Source organism: Hydra vulgaris, chromosome 01, assembly GCF_038396675.1.
Source record: "Hydra vulgaris chromosome 01, alternate assembly HydraT2T_AEP".
Lineage (NCBI taxonomy): Eukaryota > Metazoa > Cnidaria > Hydrozoa > Anthoathecata > Hydridae > Hydra > Hydra vulgaris.
In genome coordinates this window covers 64,513,001-64,537,572 of record NC_088920.1, presented here as the reverse complement: position 1 = coordinate 64,537,572, position 24,572 = coordinate 64,513,001, and the positions used below count along the sequence as shown (strand labels likewise).

The window sequence follows — 24,572 nt, the reverse complement described above, 5'->3', positions numbered from 1 at the left end:
TTATTGTGGTTAACGTTTTAAGATCAGGAGAAACATGGTCAGCATTGTAAGTTCTTTTTTTCTTTGATATAATGCTGATCTACCAAGCAACAAGCAGCCATTTGTGTAAAGCCATAGCTGAGGTCAAAATAATTATGAAGATTTTACACTTGACTTAAATAAAACTTTGTAACAATGTGGCTCAAATGGAATTTTCGTATCTTGTTTTAGACTTTATATTGCTTTTTATTTTTAGAATATCTCTTGAATTTTGAATTTTCTGGGTCTGCTACAACAATTGTTTCTATGTGCTAATTTTTATCTATTTTTTTTTGCAGTACATGAAAGCGATAACATTTTTTCCTTAATTTTATAAAAGTTTTTTAGAAATAATGCAAGAGCATGGCAACATAGCCCACTTATACTAACTGGACATTCACAATAAGATTTCTGTGGAATTTTATTTTTAAATAATATTACAGCAGGATGAAATTGTTCTCCGTGAGATTTTTTATAAGTACTCTTACAAACAATGTATTAGGTGAACTAAAATCAGTTAAAGCTGTGACACTCACAATTTTTCTGCTCAACAAAGTAAATAATCCTATTTTGTTGTTGTCCTAAAGTGCCTTCTCCTTTTTTTAAAACACTTTTTGAATATAGTATTTAAAACATACTTTCTGCTTTTCTTTTTAGTTTTTGAGTTAAAAAAGGATACAGTTCATTCTGAAACATAACTCATGTAAATCTTTTTTTTATTTGGAGTATCAACACAGAGTAACACAGTAAACACAGAGTTCAGAGTTGGCTAATATTTAGTCGAAATTGGTCAAAAAATAGATAAAACGTTTAGCGACCTATTATTGACTAAAAATCGAGGCTTGATTTGAAATGTATATTTCAAATATTTTTGTATAAACGTTTACTAAACGTCGATCTAACGTTTAGAATACCGACTATGTTAGTCAATATTGTAAACCTATAATCAACCTTAACTAAACGTAAACATTTATAGATTTAAAATCTACGCTTTAAATTAATTTATACGTTTATTAAAGGTCAATCAAACGTTTGCAATATTGACTACTATAAGCTGTTATTCTAAACGTTTGATCGCCGTTTAATAAACGTTTATTATATTATAATATAGTAATATAGCAATTGGTCAGAAGACTCACATAACAGCTTAAGTCACGTGGTCTAAATAGGCATAATTAAAACGAAATAAAAAAAAATTATTAAAAAATTACTTTTTATTGGCTTAATAATTAATTTAGATGCGTTTTCACGATTCACTTCCTTACAACAACTGAAAGCAAAACGACTGATTAATAAATAATAAACGAGTGTTGGGAGCGCCATTCTAATTCATGGAAGTTAAAAATCTCTCATCGCGACAATTTACCTTCCTAAATGCCAACAAATTAATGGACTCAGATATTTTAGAAATTATTGATCGCAACATTGACACAGTTAAAAAATATGAGTTGCTGGGCTCTCGTTATGCAAGTCCTGCTGCAAAAACTTTTTTTGTAAGTTTTATAAACAGTTTAAATTCATTTTGTAAGCGCTAGTATGATAGTCTAACAGTAGGTATTCATCTTTGCATTAATCAAGAGGTTTGATAAATAAATTTTTTATTTTTTTATTTTAGATGCATTTTAGCTTAATTTAGTTACATTTGCTAAAGAAAATTGGTAGAACAGAGCTGGTAAAAGCCACTGTATATAAAATGGCACAATGTTGCGAAATTTTTAATGTCGAAAATAAACATGGATGGTACAGGAAATTTCGGAAAAATTCCATTCAGAAAATCCTCTATATGTAAAGTTGTTCTGTGTAACTCCAATTTTAATTTATGAATGTACATTTAAAATGCTAACAATTTACCCTAGTTTTTTGCGGTTACAAATCAGGTTACGAAATCAAACGATCAGGATACGAATGTTGAAGATGATGTTGCACAAACAGGTGCATGATAAACAAGTGATAGATGGTATTCTAGGAAGATTTTTGATAATGCATAAACCAGTGATCCAAAATATTTGTTTATGGGTTTATTAATTTTAAAAGTAATCTTTGACTTAATCTTAATGTAAAATTTTTTTTTTCTGCTAATGAGATTAAGTTTAAAAACTATTTGATAGAAATTTTTTAATATAATATTTCCACTGCGAAAAGCTTGATCATTTAATTTTTTTAATTATCGAAACATAAACAAGTATAGTGCACAAACATTTTTTCTTTAAATCCTTACAATATGAAAACGTTGTATATAAGTCTATAACTTTATAAATAGTTTTGTAAAATTATAAAACTATTTATAAAGTTTTAAACTTTATAAATAGTATATATTATAAAGTTTATAAAATTTATTATGAAAGTTTATAAACATATTATAATAGTTATAAAAAATATAAAAAATAAGACCAGATCTTTTATAACTAAATCCTATTTATAAATTTCACGACCTACATAGCTCTTATTACTTATAAAAAGTGAAAAAGTTATAACGTAATTTTAACTTAAATTAGTTTTAAAACTTAAATAAAATAAACTTACGTTAACTAAATCAAAGAAACTAATAGACAAGTTTAATATACGTTTACTTAGACTAAATCTAAACGCTTTATATACGTATAATAATCCTATAATAGACGTTTAAAATACGTTCGAATATAGATGTTTTATGGACGTTTGTTCTAAACGTTAATCTGGATTTCATTCTAAACGGATAATTGACCAAATCTGAAAGTTATATTGAAACGTTGTTTTGACGTTTAGTAGACGTTTGTGTGTTTACTGGGTATTGTCTTTTATTAAAATAGATAGAGTTTATATACTATTTTGTTATAACATCTTGATTCATTTATTCCCTATAAAGATGGCACCAAAATCTCATACGCAAAACCCACCCCATTTGAGAAAATCCCTAATTGTGTTTGGTTAAGAAATATTCCTTCACACAGTTTTCTAGATTGATCAATGTTTCTAATAGGCTCGGTTTATGTTTATGTGTCACGCACACTTATACAAGATTGCATAAAGAAAAAATACTTTCTAATTTGTGTTTGCAAACGTACAAATCAATATCAGTTTTACCTGTGGCGTAGGGAGGGTAATAATTTCAGATATGACATTTTCAGACGCAGCGCTAAAATAATACCCAAAAAGTTTACAGATGTTTGTCTAGTAATATTTATATCATTAATTTTAAAATCGGGAATAAACTTAGTTTTGTTAACGTTAAGTGAGAATCTTTTACAAATAAACCATTCATTTAGTTTACTTCATCATTAACTACTTTAAAGAGAGTTTTAATATGAGATTAAAACAGATTGGAGGCACCCTTAGCTAAATACAAAAATCTTAAATTACCTTACACGTTTATTTTTACTATTTTAAATATTTCAAATTTTTATAGGAAGAAAGAAAAAGGGCTGGAGAAGAAAGCCTTTTGTTTTTGTAATAAATACATTAACCGCTTGTTAAGGTTTAACCATAATTAGCTTTTGCACTTAAACTTTAGTATAATCATGATCAGTTTGCGCCTAAAATTGCGTTCAGTTGACGTTCAATTGTGGCAGGTTTTTCTCTAAAATCTTGTTTAATTTTTGATTAGTTTTGGCTAATTAACAATGAAAACAAATTTGATGATTACCCTAAAAATCTTCATTCAAAAATAAATTATTATTAGAAATGCAGACAATAATAAAGAGTAAATAAAAAATAAAAAGCTGACCTGCGTAACAAATTTTGTCACATAAATTGTAGTTTTCCTTCAAAAAGTCTCCAAGTAAATTCATAATTTCTTTAAGATCTTCTTTTGGTCTATTAATGTCTGGCACAGTTGCTTTAGACCTATGAAAGCGCTCAATGGCGTTGCATACTGTTTTTTCTCTACACCATTCCAAATTATTTAAAGCCATATTTATATATACACTTTTTTTAGTTTAATTATATTCACGACTCAGGGTTTTATCTAAATATATAAATTTAAATCTTTAAATATGTACTAACATTTGTTTATTTAAAAGTTTCAGTTTTATATACTTTCCAACTCTTATTTACGTTGCTTGTAGTATTATGATAAAATTTAAAAACCACTACAATGTAGTTTTTATGGGGATTAGTATCTCCATAAAATAAGGATTAGTATCTCTCTACTATTAAAGAGAAATTAATCCTCAGCAAATATCTACAACTTAGGTAACTATAAATATAACTCTCTTCTTTTGTATAACTTTGATACTCTTCGACGCATCTTTTTGCGTATTATCCGTTTCTAAAGACAAATATTATTTTAAATGTTAATATATCTTTCCGTTTTAGAACACGGAAATAGATTTAATATTTAAGAAAGAAACTTTTCCACAGTCATTGAAACGGGAGAAGATAAACTTTTATGTCACTAAAATTTTCCAATATACGAAATTTTTAATATTTTTATTATTGTGATATAAGGGTACGTCAAAAGAAATAATCTACTTGCAAGACAGTTGTGTTGCAACGACACGTTTAAAGATGTAATATACTTGCAAGGCAGTTGTAATGTAAAAATTAAACTCGAGTACATTTCTGTAAAAATTAAATATTCCGTGCAATGCTTTTGATGCAACTCAACATGACGCTAGAAACTGAATCACTTCCAAAAGCACAAATAAACTTTTTACCACCCAACGATCTTATATGTTATTTATACGTAAGTATAACAATGCCATTATAGTGTTCAGTATAATCAGAGGCGATCCTACGAATAAAATGAGTGAGGTGAATCCTTAAAAAGCACCCGACTGATTTCTTAAATATATATATATATATATATATATATATATATATATATATATATATATATATATACATATACATATACATATATAGATATATATATATATATATATATATATATATATATATATATATATATATATATATATATATATATATATATATATATATATATATATATATTCGTCAAATAACTGACTATAACTTGAAAATTACTTTCTTTGCATAATGTACATTAGGGCGGGTCAAAACCATACTTTTTTTTAAATTTTGACAAGCATCACTATGTGGAGTTTTTTAATTGGTATAAAAACTATGTAGACTAATTTTATTTTATTTTACACCCCCTCCCCTTAGGGTTGCACCACACACCCTAATTTTTGCCCCCCAATTTTTTTTTTTGGGGTATACATTCTATTTACATAAAAACTTAAGGTAAAAAAAAATTTTCAATTTCAAAATTTTTAACTTCATCATCTTTCAAAATATGATATCATGTCAGCAAAATATGATATCATGTCAGCAAAATATGATATCATGTCAGCAAAAGAGCTTTTGCTATGCTACTATGTAATTTTTTGGTTTATTCTATTTGTTGCATTTTAGTCTCTATACATAGTATATTTATTGTTTGTATATATATTTGCCTACTTTTTATTTTCAGTAATTGAAAATAAAATATAACTAATAATAAGCAACACATTGTATCATAGCAACATTTCATACTCGCAGTAAAACTGACAACTTAACATTTGGACAAGGTTCTAAATTTCCGACTGCAATGATTCCTACAAAAAGAGATGTTGTGAAATATTGCTATTATGTTCGTAGAAATGAAGATGCTAAAGGCAAAGGATCAATTTCTGCTCATGAATGTTACAGATTAGTTACCACTGAAATTGAAAATATTTGGCATAAATTCAGTATTCCAAAAATCGAAACAGAGGGAGTATTCTCAAAAGTATGTAGATTAATGGAAAAAGAATCCAATTTAAATAAAACTTCAAGACTTAGAAGAAACGCTAATTTTTATGACAAATTGAAAGCTTTTGACAACATGTTTGACATATGTTCATGCAACTGTTATGACTTAGGAGTAGAAAGAGAAAAATGCAGATGTACTTTTAAAGTTCCAATAAAAAAATGGGATGCGTTTGTTGGGCAAAAGAAACGCACAAATCAACTTGGACTACTTGATCGTGCCTACACATCTACTTTAAAGAAAACTGAAAAAAGAAAAAAAAACAGTTAAATATACATACAAATGTTGAGAAAGATACTGATAGACAAATTACCAATGACAATTTTTATGAATCTGAGGATAATATCATATTAGATGAATCTAATAATGAATATGACAAGCTATACGAATCTAATGTCTTAAAAAAATGTAATCAAAATAGGTTTCATTACAATGAACTAGCAATCATAGCAGATCGTGTCAGTTGCAGAGCAACTGCTGCTATTGTCAATGCTGCTCTAAAAGACATGGGTATACAAAATGAATCAAATAAGCTTGATAGGAAAAAAGTAGAAAGAGAAAGACTTCGTGTTGGACAAAAAAATGTAAATGAGAGAAATGCGAAAATTTGAAATTACAATGTATTGGTTTTGATGGAAGAAAAGACAATACAATAACAACTGCAGGGATAATTAAAGATGAACATATTACAATTGTTAGAGAACCAAGCAGAAGCTATATAGATCATCTAACATCTGATAATGGAACTTCTCGCTGCATTGCTAATGAAATTCTCCATTTAATATTTGAAGCTGGCCGCAGCGGTTCTTTAAATGCTGTCTTATGTGATGTAACTGTAGTAAATACTGGAAAATTTGGAGGAGTGATAAAATTAATTGAAACAGAATTCGATAGACCAATGAAGTGGCTCGTTTGTCAACTACATTTAAATGAACTTCCCTTTAAACATGTATTTGAGTTGATTGATGGAAAAACTTCTGGCCCTGGATCATTTAAAGGAGAAATTGGTAAAAACATAACAGAAGACTTAACTAATTTAGAAGTAGTTTCTTTCAAAAAAATCAATGGTTTTTTTCATTTAATTCCAGATAATATCTTTAGTGAATTAAGTTCAGATCAAAAATATCTTTACAGTATCTGTTTATCTATTCAATCAGGAGATGTTTCAAATGAAATCTCTAAAACCTCTCCCGGAAACATTCATCATGCTCGGTGGCTCACAAGAGCAAATCGTATTCTACGCTTATAAATTTCTACAGAAAAGCCAACAAAAGAACTTATTGACTTGGTTACAATAATTATGCAATGCTATGCACCAGGATAGTTCCAAATCAAATCAAATTATTTGGCATTCAATGGTGCTCAAAATTTTTGATATATTGCTCAACTAGTTAAAAATGCAATTATTGATGTAAAATATGAGGTAAGGGAGCAAGTTTTGAAGCAAAACTCATATTTCGCTAACCCAGAGAACATTTTATTGGCAATGATAAGTGATGAAAGTTAGAACTACAGCCATTCAAAAGATACTTGAATCCAGGTTTACTAGCGAATCCAATAGACATTTCAAACTTCTTACAACATTAAATCTTGGAGTCATAGATTACTGTGAATTAATAAATTGGAACATTGAGGAAACTCATTAACCACCTTTACTGAATTAAAACTATTCAAATGAAGATATTTTGAAAGCCAATGACACTCCATTAAGTATCCCAAAGTATCCTTGTCATAGTCAGAATATGAAAAGAATAGTTTGAGTACAAAGGCATCAGAAAATATATATGGCTATGAAAAAAGTCACAAATGTGTAATAACCTGTTGGAGTCGAGGGGGAAAATGCCTAAATTTGATTGGAAAGCGCAATGGAAATGCATTTTACAGAAAGCATTTTAAAGCTTATATCCTTTTTAAACATCTTGAATCCCCTATTCTAATAAAATACCTAAACAGAATTTTAGTAGAACATTTTTGTAGTATATTTAATTCATTACAATGATATAAAATAAAATAAAACAATTATAAAATAGTTAAATATAAAAGTTTCTTATACCCCTTTTTCTTTAAAATGCTTAAAAATCAGATTTTGTGTGCGACCCCTACGGAGACTAGCACAGACCTAAAAATTGGTATACATCCTATACACATATACAGGAACCCCCCACAATATGCTGCTTCTTAAAAAAAAAAATTTGACCCGCACTAATGTACATTAAGTCACTAGCCTCCAACTCAAAAAAATTTGCTTTACATGTACAATTGTGTAATCGGTAAAGCAAGGGAATCAAAAAATTCAAGACAAGTAACCTGAAGTTGAAAATTTCAGTTACACCAAAAGCTTATGCAACCTTTTCCCATGTGCAACAACTCATCAAAAAGAACCATGGCACTTGGGCTCTTCAGTGAATAGGCAACTGAGACAATGGCTCTTACTTTAAAACCCATCGGGAGAGATATAAGCGTGATATCTCTCACCCAGATTACCCCAAACAACTTTTGAACTCTATTTTGGATTACAACAGCAAAAAGTTTTAAAGTTATTGGCACAGAATTTTTGTAAATCAATATGATTATTAAAAATTCTTTTGAATTGGCTTATATGAAGTTTAGAATAATAAAATTTAATTTTATGTTTAAAGGATAACATTTTGAATCTGTTCTTGGATTGTTTGAAGTTTGTAATTTGGAGAATTTTTTATATAAAATACTTATTTAAAAAAAAAGGTTTTTCTAGGACTTACAATGTGGTTTTTAAAAAGTGAATATCTCTTCAAGATTTTAATTCTAGATTTTAAAATTAGGCATTTTGGCTTAGCATGTACTTTCTAGGGTTCAAATAGTTTTGATGGAAAGTATTTGGTATTATGACCCAAACTTTACAAGGTGTGTGAAGTAAGATTCTTTTAGAAACCGTTTTAAAATTTTCTAGTAAGTAGTGTTCTTTATTGAACTTTTTAATAAACTATCCATAATATAGGTCCTCGATGTTGAATTCGATAAGAATTCATTTTAAAATTAATTCTCGAAACAACAAAGTTATTCATCAAAAACTCTGTCGGATGATGAGATATTTTACAAAAGTATGATAGAAATAAAAGTGGAGATAATCAATGTGATAATCAAGTGGAGATAATCAATGTGGAGATAATCAAGTTGATCAATGATTTTAAACATGAAAAGTAATAGTAATAATATTAATAATAATAATTATAACAATAACAACAACAAAAGTTTAGTTTATAAATATTTAAGCCCTTAAAACGATTTAATAGTGGTTCGCAATACACAGTTCTGTTTACCCCAAATACAATCCTATAAGCATGCTTTTGTTTACTATAAAGCTTTTTGAGGTTTCCGTAATTTGTACTTCCCCATGCATTGCTGCAGTTGGAAAGATAGCCGTGAATAAATGAAAAATAAATTTTCATTAGAGCCCCAGTATTTAAAAATGGTTTGAATGAAATGCCTAAGAATGGATTGAATGAAACTTTCATGGCAAGTTTTCATCAAGAATTACTCCTAAAAAATTAACAGTAGATTCCCTTTTTACTTCTGTTTTATTGTATAAAAGATTTGGCAATTTAAGTGGAATATTATCAACTTTATTTGGTTTGTGGAACAAGACGAATTTTGTTTTTCCTACATTTAGTGAAAGGCGGTTACTTACAAACAATTCATTTACTTTAGATAATTCTTCATTAAAACTTTTAAACAGAACTTTTATATCTTTGTGTGAATAAAACAGATTGGAATTGTCAGCGTCGTCATTATTAGTTTTTTTTTTTTTGTTTCACTTGTTTCATAGGTTATGCATTGTTTCCTGTTAGTCAAGTAGTCTCTAAACCAAAGTAAGTTTAAGTTGTTTGCTCCGTAAAGTTCTAATTTTTTTATCAGGATTTTGTAATTGACAGTGTCAAATGCTTTGGATAAATCAATGAAAACTCCTAAGATAAAAAAATCTTTATTAAAAGTATACAAAGTTTACAAGTTCAATTACCGCGTGATCCGTAGAATGATTTTTTTAAACACAAATTTTTTGTTGTGCAGAATATTATTTGATACTAAATGATTATAAAGCCTATTGAACATAATGCGTTCTTGCAATTTAGAGAAACAAGGTAAGGCAGAAATAGGTCTGTAGTTTGAAACATTTGTTATTTCACCAGAGTTAAAAAATCGTTGTGATTTTATCTATTTTAAGTTTATCTGATACAATACCAGGCGTTAATGAGAGAATAAAAATGTGAAACGATAAGGGTATAATAATATCAAAGACTAATTTAACTAAATTGACGCTATTTTTATCTATGTCTGCACTTTTGTTATTTTTCAGAGTGGAAAAAGCACTACGCAACTCTCTTATATTTAAATTTAGTTCTGTCATAATATTATTTGCTGTTTCGAGGTAAGTTTCAAATAAGGTGAGTTTATGGTACTTGATGGAATTTTAGTCGCCAGATTTAGACCAGTCTCAAGAAAAACTGTTTAGTTTTTCAGCTATGGTTTTTTTATAATAAACAAGTTTTTCATCAATTAACAGTTTTGTGGCAAGTTGTTTTTAATCAACATATTTTTAGCAATTATTTCTTTGATTATAGCTTTTTTTTTTTTTCATTAGTTTTTTCCAATAGCTTTTCATAATATGATTTTTTTTAAAAACTTCAAACAACTTTTTGTAGTTTTCGTATATTATTTCATTAAGATACGTTTTATGTCTTAGTATGTCTTATGTAGTATGTCTTATGTCTTATGTATTTTTCATATAGTTTTTGTTTTATCTTTGATGATTTGATTAAACCTTTTGTCATCCACGGATTGAAAATAGTCCTAGAATTTAAATTTTGTTCGATTAAATGGAATGCCTTACGATATTGTTTACTGAAAAACGCGAGAAATAATTCGTAAGCATTATTTGCATTTTGTATTTTATACAATAAGTACCAATCAACCGAGTTTTTGAATAGATGGCGAAAATGTGCTAGGAAATTTTCATTGATTTTACGCACCAATATTTTTATTTAAGGAAATTATTTTTTAATGTTTTGTTTTTCGTGGTTAGAAAAATAGGGAAATGATCACTTACATCGGTTTTAATTATGCCTAATCTAACGCAGCAATTGTGAAAATCGTTTGTTATTAAATTATCTACTGATGTTGACGATGTCTTTGTTATTCTTGTTGCCTTATTTATTGTTGGAATAAAACTATATGGCGAAATGGTGTCAATAAAGCATTTAGCATCATTTTTCGATGCATAATTTAAAATATTTATGTTAAAGTCTCCAGTCTCCAACTAAGTATACATGTTTCCGATTTTTACGGGTTTTAGTCAGAAAATTATTAATGTGAGCTTTGAAACTTTTCAAGTTTCCACCTAGTTGTCTATAAATAGAGTTTACAAAAATGTTTCAACCCTTTTTTATTTATTATTTCAATGCATAACGGAATCACAAACTATTTCGTTCACGCAAAAATCATTACTCAATAAAATTTAAAGAGTAGCAAATAAAAATACTCACTCCACTACCAGCATGATTTTGACGCGATTGATGAACTGATGCATAATTGGCTAATTCAAAACGAGCGTTTTTTTCATTATTTTTTAAGCCACGTTTCTGTAAGGCAGAAAACTTTGAAATCGTGGGAAGTTATGAAGTAAAATATTTTACTCATACTTCGAATGAGAAAGAAAATGAGTAGATTCAGAGATTGATAATACTCAGTTGAAAAGCTTTTTCACACAAAAAAATTCCATTGTCAATATCACAATTCTACAAAGCTTTAAAGCTTCGTAGTTGAATTTTGTAGAAAAGTTGTTCTCCATTTTAAAATATAAAATTTAAAATCAAAAAAAAAAAAAAATTGAAATAAGACAAAATAATATATATCCAGAACAAAAAAGATTTAAAATATAGCGAACCTAAATACGTACTTCGATTGGTGCCTCTTGTTCGAGTGTTTTTAAATCGATTTTGGAACTTTTTTTTTTGCGAGCGGTAACGTTGTTTTTTTAATGTTTGTCGATGATTCATTCTACAAACATACTTTGTGAACAAATACTTTTCTAGAACAATCACCCTCAGCATAAAAATATACTAATTCACGCTGTTCTTTTAATTTTTCTTCAAGTTCTTTTAATTTTTCTTATTGATTTAAAAGTTCAACTACCTTATAAGAAATAAGCGTTTTTATAAGGAAAGTTTTGAAATGTTATATCATTTTTACTAGATCAGGTTTTTCTAAAGTATTAAAAGGTTCAAATATTAGGCTGTATTAGTTATAAACTGTAACAAAATGGTTCACAATTTGAAATTATTGAAATAAAATATTAGGAAAAACCAAAGAAATTGAATTTCTTTGGTTTTGCGTAAATATGCCAAGTACTGTGAGACTATTGTTTGAAATTGCTCAATGTTTTTAAAAGAACAGAGCAATTATAAATTAGTAAATTATAATTGATGAGTCTTTATTGATGAAACACAGTGTTTAATGAGATAAATTTTTCTTAAGTGATTTTTTACTAATTTATATATATATATATATATATATATATATATATATATATATATATATATATATATATATATATATGTATATATATATATATATATGTATATATATATATATATATATATATATATATATATATATATATATATATATATATATATATATATATAAACAACTTTTAAAGTGTATTATACAAAATAGAGTCCTCAATGTTCTATAAAGAACAGTGCAATTAAAAATAGCGCCTGCATATAACAATATTTTCAAAACATGCATACTACGCCTACAAGAAAAATTTGAAATAATTACTCATGCAAACCAAGAATGCTTATTGAGCAAAAAAATCCGAATTAATTTCTAAATGATGGCACAAAAATAAGTTTTTCCTAAAAAACTATAAAAATAAATAAGCACAAATAATAGTTACATTAAATCCCCCTTTTGAAAAATATTTTTTTTTAAATTGCATAAGTAATCATTTCTAAAGAATTCTTTTTATAATAGTGTCAGCAAATTCCACAAATGTGTGAAAATTTACAGTACCTAAGACATTTGCGACTTCCTATAATTTAATTTTTGGTACAAATTGAAGTTTTATTATTTTGATCACTCATTTATATATATATATATATATATATATATATATATATATATATATATATATATATATATATATATATATATATATATATATATATATATATATATATATATATATATATATATAAAATGGCGGATCCAGCATTTTTTGATCTTTGAGATAGTTAACTTCCAGACATGGAGCTAACTCCAAACATTTACATGTTTATACTTATGTCAAATAATAAGGGTTTGCAAAAAATTGCGATGATTGGAGGCTGGGAACAAAAAAGCCCCAAAATTTTTGCTACATCTGCCCCAAACATGAGAGCAACAAGTTGATGAAATATTTTTTGAACCGTTTTTAACTAAACTAGTATTCATCGATAAATTTTAAATTTCATAGTAAAATATTTTAGCTTTCAAAAATTATGACCATATAAAGTTCAAACCCCCCTCAATTTGAGGGGGTTGTAATTTTTATATGGTCATAATTTTTGAACGCTGAAAGATAATACGATGAAACTTAAAAATTGTCGATAAATATAAGACTAGTTGAGAATATGCCCGGAAGTTAGCTCAAAGATCAAAAAATGCTGGATCCGCCACTGATATATATATATATATGTATATATATATATATATATATATATATATATATATATATATATATATATATATATATATATATATATATATATATATATATATATATATATATATATATATATATATATATATATATATATATATATGTATATATGTATATATATATATATTTATATTTAGCTTTTTTTTTAATTTATAATAGTCATATATGTATGCATGTATGTCTGTTATATACATAATATATACAAGGATGTATTCAGATTATATGAATCATATTATAAAATCTGAATACATTCTATAATAATCATCTAAATCATATTATGATATCTAAATACATCTCTGGATATATTTGTTATATACTTTTATTATACTTTATTTAACAATGAGCGAGATCTCGTCTCGTTCTCGTTTCTCGTGAGAAATGGGACTTCTCGTGAGAAACGAGAAATAGAAAATTCTCGCGAGAAGTAGAACGAGACTTAAATATTATATTATTGAACTATTAAATATTATATTACTGAATCCTATTTTGAGCGAAATGTGCCAGTATGAATATCTCCCTGATGCCAAAAAAGACTTTACGATTCTTGATTGGTGGAAATTGCATTCAAATACATTGCCAGAACTCTCTTTATTAGCTAGACAAATTTTAGCTATTCCTGCAAGTTCAACTAAATCAGAGAGAGTTTTTAGCTCAGGTGGAAATATCGTCCGATCATCCAGACACAACTTACACCCAGAAAAAGTAGAACAAATCATCTTAATCAGAGAAAACATTGTCTTGTTGGAAAAGTTTGGCAAAAAAATTCTGAATTAATATTTGAAAAAGTTGTTTACATTTAACAAATGTCATTTGTGTCTATTTGTCAAAACCATGTTTACATCTTTTTTTTTTTTACTTTGATTTTAATAAATTTGTTTTCAAAAATTGTTAAATTTCTCGTCTCGTTCTCGGTCTCACAAGAAGTACTAACTTCTCGTCTCGGTCTCGTCTTGGTTTGAGAAAACCTAGTCTCGCTCATAGTTAACTTTATTATATGGTATATGATTATTACTATAATGTTTGTAATTAATTTTAAAACCTCATTATTTTGTACCAGTTTGTTATATTTCTGTGATTTTTTAGAATTATTTAGAGGAACAGTATATTCAAAATTTGGTTATAAAAATGGATACTTTTGAAACAGCTAAGACTTTATATGAGTTTTACAATTATATTGGCTCCTTTAAAGCTGATAATACCACTGTTCCATTTAAAAATGGTTTTGCTATCTATGCATTTTTTTCAGAGAGCAAAAAATTATTTATCATTGCCAAAAAGCTGCATAAAATCATGATATTAGAAAATGGTCATTGCACAGTTCGAACTGTTCTAAACAAGTTAAATAGGCTTTATAAAGACGTCCAGACTCTTAAAAAAAGGTTAACCATTAATTGGATTCCATATTTAAAGTATTGGAGGAAAAGTTTATTTTTATTCCAGCTAGGCGCAAAACAAACACTTTTTTTGTTAACATCAACGATAATACTGATAGAAAAAAATTTAAGACATTTGATCAACAGAAATGAAAATGAAGTGTAAAAAATGCGAGAAAGTTGATACTCATCTCAGACAACATATGAGATTACTTAAAATTTTAAATTAAAAAGAAAACTAGGAAAGCATGAAAATTTTCAATTAAAAAGAAAACAAAATTAAAAAAATGTAGAAAAGTTAACTGTCTATCAGCAAACTTGATATTAGAAAAAAATAAAATAATTTATCACACTGTAGGGTATCCAAACAAAAACTAAAAAAAAATGGAGTTAAGAAAAATAATAAGTTAAAATGCAGAAATATCTTGTTTGCAGTTGTTAGTTAATGAGTTGAAAGTCACGGTGCATAGGAACATACTCTAAGACCTTGCAACACATCCCCAGAGATTTTATTTTTGATTATCAGTAGAAAACATTTCCTCATTCAAAAAATGTAAACGACAACTTTTTTTAGTGGGGGCCTGGGGAGAAAACACACATTTTAGGGCAGTGCCCAGTAATTTTGTCGTTCAAGATAGGTAGCTAATAAGCATGGGGCATACTCAAATTTTTAGTATGTTGATACTGGTAGCAAATGAGGATGACTTGCAAAAAATTAAGGTAATTGAAGCTAAACCAACCCCGCCCCGATCCCTAACTGCCCCCTTCCTAGAACTACGTCTCCTTTAATCGTAAATTTTTTTTTTGTTCTATCATAAAGTAGATCAAAATTCATCGACAGATTTCAAATTTCATCAAAAAATCTTTTTCCGTTTAAGATTTATAACAATGCAAAGCCTAAAACTACCCCCTGAAATAACCTTAAATGGTCTCAACTTTTAAACGAAAAATTTTTTTTTGATGTAACTTGAAATCTGTCGATGAACTTTGATCTAGTTTAATATAAAACAAGCAAAAAGTTGAAAAGTGTTTTTTGGAACCATACCCTAGGGGGGATTTGGGGAATTTTCTCGAACACCACAAAATCATGCCCATGCCCCATATTTAAATTTTCAGAAATATTTGTGATAGATTTATCAATTTTATTTTTTAAAGTTTTTAAAAATTTTTGTTTAACATTAAAATTTACAGACGGATAAGTAATTTTTATTACTTTCTATTTACATTTTTATTGAAATAAAAACAAAGCAAAGCAACCTTTAATTATTAACAATTAGTAAAAGTTAGCAGTTGCTAATTGTTAACAGTTGCATAATAACTCTTTGCACGCGTTGATATACGAACTGAAAGCATGTTTTTAGCCATTATATTGACATGTGTTTATACGCATTATATTGACATTTGATTGATATAACCGATATATCATGCCAATATTATCAATCCATATCAGAAGTTTTTATTTGAAGCATTCATTTAAAATGCCTAAACATGCAAAAGAACATAGTGATTTTGTAAAAAAATTTTGCATTTGCTGCTTCAGGAAAGGCACGGATTTAAGACCAATAAATAACCCTGAAACAACTTATTTAAATCTAAATAAAAAGAAAAATGACTACTCAAACCTTATCAAAACTATATTCTGGAAAGATTATTCAGCGGATAATCCTGACCTTCCTACCATGCTTTGCTCAAAATGTAGAAAAAAGCTTGCAGGGACTGATCCTTACTTCATTATGCGGCCGTATTATGAAGGTAATTATAACTATATTGATGTTTAATTTACTTCATTTAAAATTTAGTTTCGCTATTTTAGTTATTATAGTTGTCATACAAGTGCTATAAAATTTAGACCTGAATACCAGAGTTATTAGAGGGAAAAAATGTGAATGTTTTATTTGTGAAAATGGGCGCAAATCAAAAATGGAAAAAATATTGGCCCCAATGGTTGATTGTGTTTCGGGAAAGCTCGTTTATCAAGGCGCTGAAGATGTTTCAAATAAACCTGCAGAAAGACTAGTTTGTCAACATTGTTATGCCCAAGTGGGACAGGGAATTCCACATCCCTGTACGAAATTAGAAAGACAAAAGAATTTGACTGCCATTGTAAAATCAACATCCCCAACAACGCAAGGAAAAGTTCTGTCCAGCTCTATCAAAGATTTCAGCACAAATGACTCAGAGAACACCTTAGTTTTGAAAACCTTTGGTCCGAAGCAACTCACTGTCTCTTTCGGAAAGACTGAGGTTAAGAAACCTTTCTTTTCTTTAGATAAATTGAACAAACTTCAATTAAAACTACATTCCAGGTAAATTTTTGTTGCTTAAAAATACTTTTAAAAATAAATTTGTCATGAGTTTAAAGCCAATTTTATTAATAACTTTATTATGATTTATAAGTAATCGCAACATGATTGAAGTTGCACGATTTCTGAGAAGTGAGGCAGGACGAAAAAGTGTGGAATCCGGTTTCAATATTAAACTGATTGAGAACAACGAAATAATTGGAAATTTATTCAATTGTGATAAACTCCCATTGCTATTAAAATTAAAAGAAAGCGAAGAGGTAAGTAAACTATTTCCAAAAAAATTGTTTTATAGCTAGATTGCAATTTGTATTATTCATTTTGATTTTTTATGAATGTATAGTTGGTAGAAAAAGATACTCCTATTGTGTATTGCAATGACATTGAAGAACTCGTAGCAATGGTACTTCATCACAGAAGTCAAGAAACAAATGATGTTGATATCAAATTAGGTGTAGATGGAGGGCAGGGATTCCTAAAAGTTACACTGTCAATAACCCTAAAACCAGAGTTAAAAAATAATAAAATTCCAGAGAAACTGAGCAAGAGTGACGGATATGCGTGCAAAGATTTTAAAGATTCAAGCGTCCACAAAACTATTATATTGGCCTTTTTGCCTTCATTGAACGAAAAATACCATAACTTGCGGTTAATATTGGATAAGCTAAACATTTCATCCTTAGATTACACAGTATTTGAAGATCTAAAGATTTTGCTTCAAATGGTTGGAAAACAAACTGCAACATCAAAACACCCTTGTCCGTATTGCATGACGTCATCTCCTGACTTTCAAAAAGCTGATCATTATACTCTAGAGTCTTTGTGTACATTGTACGACCAATGGATGGCTGATGGTGCAAATTTAAAAAAAGCTAAAAATTACACTAATGTTGTTAACTCCCCTTTATTAACAGGCAACAAAAACAAAAAAATACTAGAACTTGTAAATATTCCTGGACTACATATACTGCTAGGTGTTGTAGACAAAATTTTAAAAGAGATTGAAAAAAATTTATTTGAAAACAAGGAGTGTGGGTTACAGTTTGTTAATCAATATCTGTCTAAAATAAACATCTGCAGAGTGTCCTACCAAGGGCAGCATCGTTTGGAAGGCAATGCTTGTCATAAATTGCTTAAAAACATAGACAGCTTTGAACTGTTTTTTCAAGAGTTTAGTCTTGGAGTTTCCGCTGCCAAATATATTAAGGTACTTAGAGATTTTGAAAAAATAGTCCATGGTTGTTTTGGAAAATCATTAAGCTCCACGTATGTTAAAGATCTAGAGGAGTTCTCTACGAGCTATAAAAATCTAAGGGCTACAATTCCTTTGAAGGTACACATAATTGAGCAACATGTTATTGAATTTATCAACATGAAAGGTGGAGTCTTTGGTATGATAAATAACTTTTAAATTTGATTAAAAATAATTTATAATCTTAGTAATTAAATACTCTATTTCAACAGTTGAATCGTAAAATTTGCATAATTTACGACGAATATTTATTAAATAAACTTGCATTTCTTTTGCACTTTTACTGTTCTATAGGCTTAGGTTACTGGACTGAACAAGCTCTCGAATCCATTCATCAGGATTTCAATCAGTTTTGGCGAATGAGAAAAGTTGGAGAGCACAGCCCAAACTATATAGAGGCGCTGAAAAACGCGGTTGTTGCTTACAACTACAAGCACTTTTAAAGTAGCTTTCTGTTTGCAGGAATGTAGTTGTAAAAAGTAAAGTGTTAAATCTCCTATGAACAAACGTTTAGTATGACTTTGAAATGTAAAATATCAATCATAATGTAAGCATAAAAATCAGAGTTTTTTTTTTACTGTAATAAATAATTGTAGCAAACCCTTCTCGACCCCTTATAGCCCTCCCCAGGGTATGGTTCCAAAAAACACTTTTCAACTTTTTGCTTGTTTTATATTAAACTAGATCAAAGTTCATCGACAGATTTCAAGTTACATCAAAAAAAAATTTTTCGTTTAAAAGTTGAGACCATTTAAGGTTATTTCAGGGGGTAATTTTAGGCTTTGCATTGTTATAAATCTTAAACGAAAAAAGATTTTTTGATGAAATTTGAAATCTGTCGATGAATTTTGATCTCCTTTATGATAGAACAAAAAAAAAAATTTACGATTAAAGGAGACGTAGTTCTAGGAAGGGGGCAGTTAGGGATCGGGGCGGGGTTGGTTTAGCTTCAATTACCTTAATTTTTTGCAAGTCATCCTCATTTGCTACCAGTATCAACATACTAAAAACTTGAGTATGCCCCATGCTTATTAGCTACCTATCTTGAACGACAAAATTCCTGGGCACTGCCCTAAAATGTGTGTTTTCTCCCCAGGCCCCCACTAAAAAAAGTTGTCGTTTACATTTTTTGAATGAGGAAATGTTTTCTAATGATAATCAAAAATAAAATCTCTGGGGATTTGTTGCAAGGTCTTAGAGTATGTTCCTATGCACCGTGAAGTAAAGCTTGATTTAGCGCATTTCTCGTACAGAAATATTACCAATAAAAACCACGGAATCAAAATTCATTTGTTATGATGCACGTATTCAAAAATGTGTCTATATGTGCTTACTAAACCATGTTCCAATAGAAAATATTGGATGACCTAATTTTATAAAAGCAGGATAGTCGTAGGAATAAATAATAATATAAAAATTACTTATTTTAGATTAATCAAACTTTGTATTATATATAATATATATATATATATATATATATATATATATATATATATATATATATATATATATATATATATATATATATAACATAATAAAAGATTGTATTGCAAAAAATATTTTATAAAATATTTGTTTAGTAATACTTAAAAATTACAGATCTCGGACTTGTAAGAGATGACCCATTTTTAGTTTTTTCATAAGAAATTGACTGTTTTTGAACTAAAGTATTATCATCAGATGTGGTTCTTGCTACCCAGAGTGAAAGAAATCTTGATAGATTTTTTATAAATATTACAAAATCATTAGCATCAGAATTTCTTTCTGTGTTTGGCAACTGCAACAATATTTAATAGGTAATCTTAGTAATGCTACTACTGAAGTTTTGAAGACTCCTTCTTCAGCACCACACAACCATACCTAAAACTCTCTATTGAGAGAGTTTTGGGTATAGTTGATGCTCATATATCTCTATATATGTACATATAGCTCTATCCGTTCTTTCAGAGGAAATGGAAAATTTTACCTTAACTGTTCAAAATAAAGACACTAACATTTTAGGGGTAAATATCAGTCACATTTGGGAGGTGGATGGAAACGGTATTAGATTTTTTGGTTTTATTATGTATTTTTCTTTTAAAAAAAGATTAGATTTTGTAAATATTTTGTACATTGATGATAGTGGTATAACAAACTTATTAACCAGAGAATTTCTCACTGACCTTGTTCTTAGATTTGTGAGTTTTCCAGCTGTGTTATAGTTTACCACTAAGCATTTTTATAAAATGATTTTTAACATCGTTTCAAACTATATGGTCACTGATTCAGAAAAAGGGTGTTTGTGTTTCTTAACCTTTTAAAAAGTATCAGTTTTATTAGTTTGTTTTATGTTTACCTGTGTTTATGTGTTTCATGTCTAGCAATTTCATGTTATTTGTTGAAACTTTTTCATCTAATATTTTAACCATCTATAGAAATGGTTTCCATCTATAGAAATATTACTTCTTTTATTTGTTATTTATTTTTATTTTGTTTACTTTCTTAATTCTCTAAAAAAAATTTTTACGCATTTTTTTATTGCTAATTCTTTTCAATCAACTGTTTATCAATTAGCCAGAGATCCATTTTATGAGCATCAATGCTAGCCGGTTCATGATACTGTTTGATGGTGTATTGTTTAAACGTTAATAAGCATAATGAAAATGGCAAAATGAGCAGTTTAAAGAAGGAGTGCAAAGTCCTATGGCTTACCTTCTCGGCAGTGCACTTCGTTAACACAATTATTTGTCTTATTTATGAATTGAATAGCCGGGGCAAATTTACTGTCAGTTTTAGTATTTATTCCTGTATATATATATGCTTGTGTGTGTGTGTAAAAAATATGAATAATTTAAACTAATAAATATATATATATATATATATATATATATATATATATATATATATATATATATATATATATATATATATATATATATATATATATATATATATATATATTTCGGATTCCTCGGAATTCCACCATCACGCTTTGCATGCGTGATTGGCTAAGTATCAGCCAATCAAAACAGTTTTGTCATTGTTATATATACCATTGCATGCGTGGCTGTGAATTACTATTTGCATTTGACTATGGCGACAACATCACCTGGAAAACGTCTTAAATCCAAACTTATGATGGAAGACGAGAAGTCTGAACGTGCGATTGCCGCACGTTTACAAATGACAACTGTTCACGACGTCATTCAGCAAATCAAGTCAACAGGCACCAGCGCTGCATTGATGTTTGTGATGAATCATTAAAAACGTTATTATAAGAAAGCCTTTATTTAACCTTATTGAAATTAATAAAATTTACTTAATAAAATCTAATAAAATAAATAAGCTAATAAATTTTTTACTTAATAAAATATTTCTTTTTACTTAATTAATTACTTAGTAAAATTTTTCGTTATCATTTACAATAACCCTGATTTAATAACTATTTTACGGTAGGCATTTTTTCAAATATAGGAATACAGGCTCAGAATTAGTGTTGTTACGACTATTGAATAACTCGACTAATATATCTCTTAAGTCGACTAAAATCGACTAATATATTATTAAAATCAACTAAGTCGATTTAGTCGAAATATGGTAATAATTTATTTTTTTGAAAGTAAAGTAATTTATTTTCGCTTTCTATTTTAACATTATATCATTTAAAGTTAAGGTAGCTCATATAAAAAAAATACTCAATTTAAAAAAAATTCTAATTTTTTTTTTAATATACAAAATTTATAATTCTTTCAGAAAATATATACATTTTGCATAAAATACCTACTAACATTACCTTATTAAACTTTTTATTGGTTAGTTTCATTTTTTTTGCTAATAATTTTTATTTATCGGAAAACTTTGGCCATTGTTTTCATAACTTTTTAACTTTATTCTTTTTTTGAACTTCAAAACATGATACCTCGAGATTAAGAAAAGCTATTTGGCTGAAATTTTAAGTGTATGTTCCTTAATCATTAAGATTTTAGACGCACTAATATGGTCAACTAAAAATATTTTTTTCAATTTTTATAACACAACACATTTTTTTTTATTATGTATAAATTGGTGATTTTTTTAAGTACTGTGTCCCGTTTTTGATATTTTAATTATTTTTTCATTCTTCTCGTAGAAATGAATGAAAATAATGTAATGATGCTATAACCAAAACGTTTTTGAATTAAACCAAAATTTATCAAGAAACATCGTTTTGAAATTGGCCCTTTTTACCTCTGATTTTGTTGAAAGCTGCCTTAAATATAATTTATTTACAGTTTTTTTTAATGAAATTTGAGTTTCTTATATCATCAAAAATACAATAAAATTTATATGAACCGTTGCAATTTGTTGTATTAAATATTTTTTTTTTAATGTGAGCCATCTAAGGGAGCAAAACAATATGAGAGAACGACCGCTCCAACAACGGGACAATTTATTCGCAGACCCCAATAATTTAAGGACTGCCTTAAATACTTGTTATATATCAAAATTTTTACAATCATATTTACAATGTGATTGTATAGAAAACATTTTGGTTTCGGAGCTTCACAAGTAAATTTCGCCCCAGGGCCCCGAGCCAGCTTGAAGCGGAACGTTGTATGAAAATATTTATGAAAATCGAAAGCTTTGAGATAGCAGAAGAAAGAAAAAAAATTAATGAAATGCACAATCAGTTGTTTAACTTGATATGTTTTCTTTTTTTTATGTAGTTATTAAGGTGCTCCCAGAAGCCCTTACGGTCCTGTTACAATGCACCGGAAAGAGCCTAAATAATGGTAAATATGAAATAGATAAAAATTTATAAGAGTAAACAAAAAATAAGTAATGGTTATAATTAGAAATATCATACTTACTAAAACAGCCATTCACAATGTATACTGCCAACAGCAAATAATACATTTTTTAAAGCAAATATTGTCAGAATAATGTTTTGCAAATTTTACAATAACTTTGACAAGATCATGTACAAAAGTAATGCAGAAAAGTAAAACTTAAAGTCACTAACATTTAGTTAGCTGCAAGATTGGATTTACGAGGGTTTTAGGTAACTCTTCCCTGTAAAGTTTGAAAATATAAATAATAGGTTTCTGCCCATGATTAAAACCTTTTAAATGAACTTATTAAACTCAAACTTCCGAAAAACACACGATCATCATTTCTAATGACAATTTTTTAATGAATTTAATATGCAAGGATATTTAGGTGCTTCGCAATAAGACTATTTTTGTCTTCTTCTCGCCCCCGCCATTTGTATATTTTACAAAAGAAGAGTAATAATTTGTAACAGCAAATTTATCAAAATTCAAAATCAACCAATGCATTAAAGAATGCCTTTATGTGAGAAAAAAAAAATCAATGACGAAATTAAATTTGAAAAAAATAATTTGATAGCTATCATTTTATTAAAAATAAAAATAAGAATAATTTGAACAATATTATAATATTGTTTGATAAATGCAAATGATGTTGTAGACGAAAGTCTAAATAAAAAAAAAATTAACTTCTTTGTTATTCTTCGACAAATTTTAAATTTGATTACTTATCAAGGGGCGAATTAAGTGATCGCAAATTGAAAGTTCCGTAAAAAATTCTGGTCTTTAAATTTTTAGTTTCTTAACAAACCGTTTCTCAGTTTTTATGGATCTTAAAAATCAGCTATAACTAATTTCATTAAGACTCTCATAACTCATAACAGCCGTTGATCTAGATAGATTAACCACTGTATTATGTATTTACATAGCAAGGTAAATACAAATACAGGATTCAAAAACTTAATGTTATATGACAAAAATTTAAGGAAATATGAATAAGTTAAATAAAGTCCATTAAATATCAACTATATTAAAATTTGAAGTAGTTGATAATTATGTATGTAGCTTGGATGATAAGATAATAAAATACAAAGTTCAGCTTCAGCACAAAGCATTTGCAATTGGCATTGTATATAATAATGTGGAAATTGATCTAGTGATTGAAGGGGTCCATTACAGTTCTCTGCCCTTGTTTTAACCTCTAGAAGGAAGCCACTAGCAGCAAGAGCATCTGGGATTGCCCCGAAGCGTATTTTGTAGGGTGTGTAAAGAAACATTTAATTATTGATTGAGAAACTTTTTTAAAATAAGAAATAGCAGTTTTTTCAAACTTAACTCCTATTTAATTATTTTAATGGCCAAAGGTT

The 24,572-nt window shown here is 27.9% G+C and overlaps 1 protein-coding gene across 1 annotated transcript in view; it reads right to left on the bottom strand.

The window, feature by feature from the left end:
- Nucleotides 1–11,766, bottom strand: part of LOC105846279 (cyclic GMP-AMP synthase-like receptor) — a 39,350-nt gene extending 27,584 nt beyond the window's left edge. The window contains exons 1-2 of the mRNA XM_065788937.1: nt 11,682–11,766; nt 3,722–3,961 (exon numbers count right to left, since the gene is read on the bottom strand). Coding sequence (XP_065645009.1) covers nt 3,722–3,908 — 187 coding nt within the window. The 5' untranslated portion in view covers nt 3,909–3,961; nt 11,682–11,766. The remainder of the gene's footprint in view (nt 1–3,721; nt 3,962–11,681) is intronic.
- Between the last annotated feature and the right edge of the window lie 12,806 nt (nt 11,767–24,572).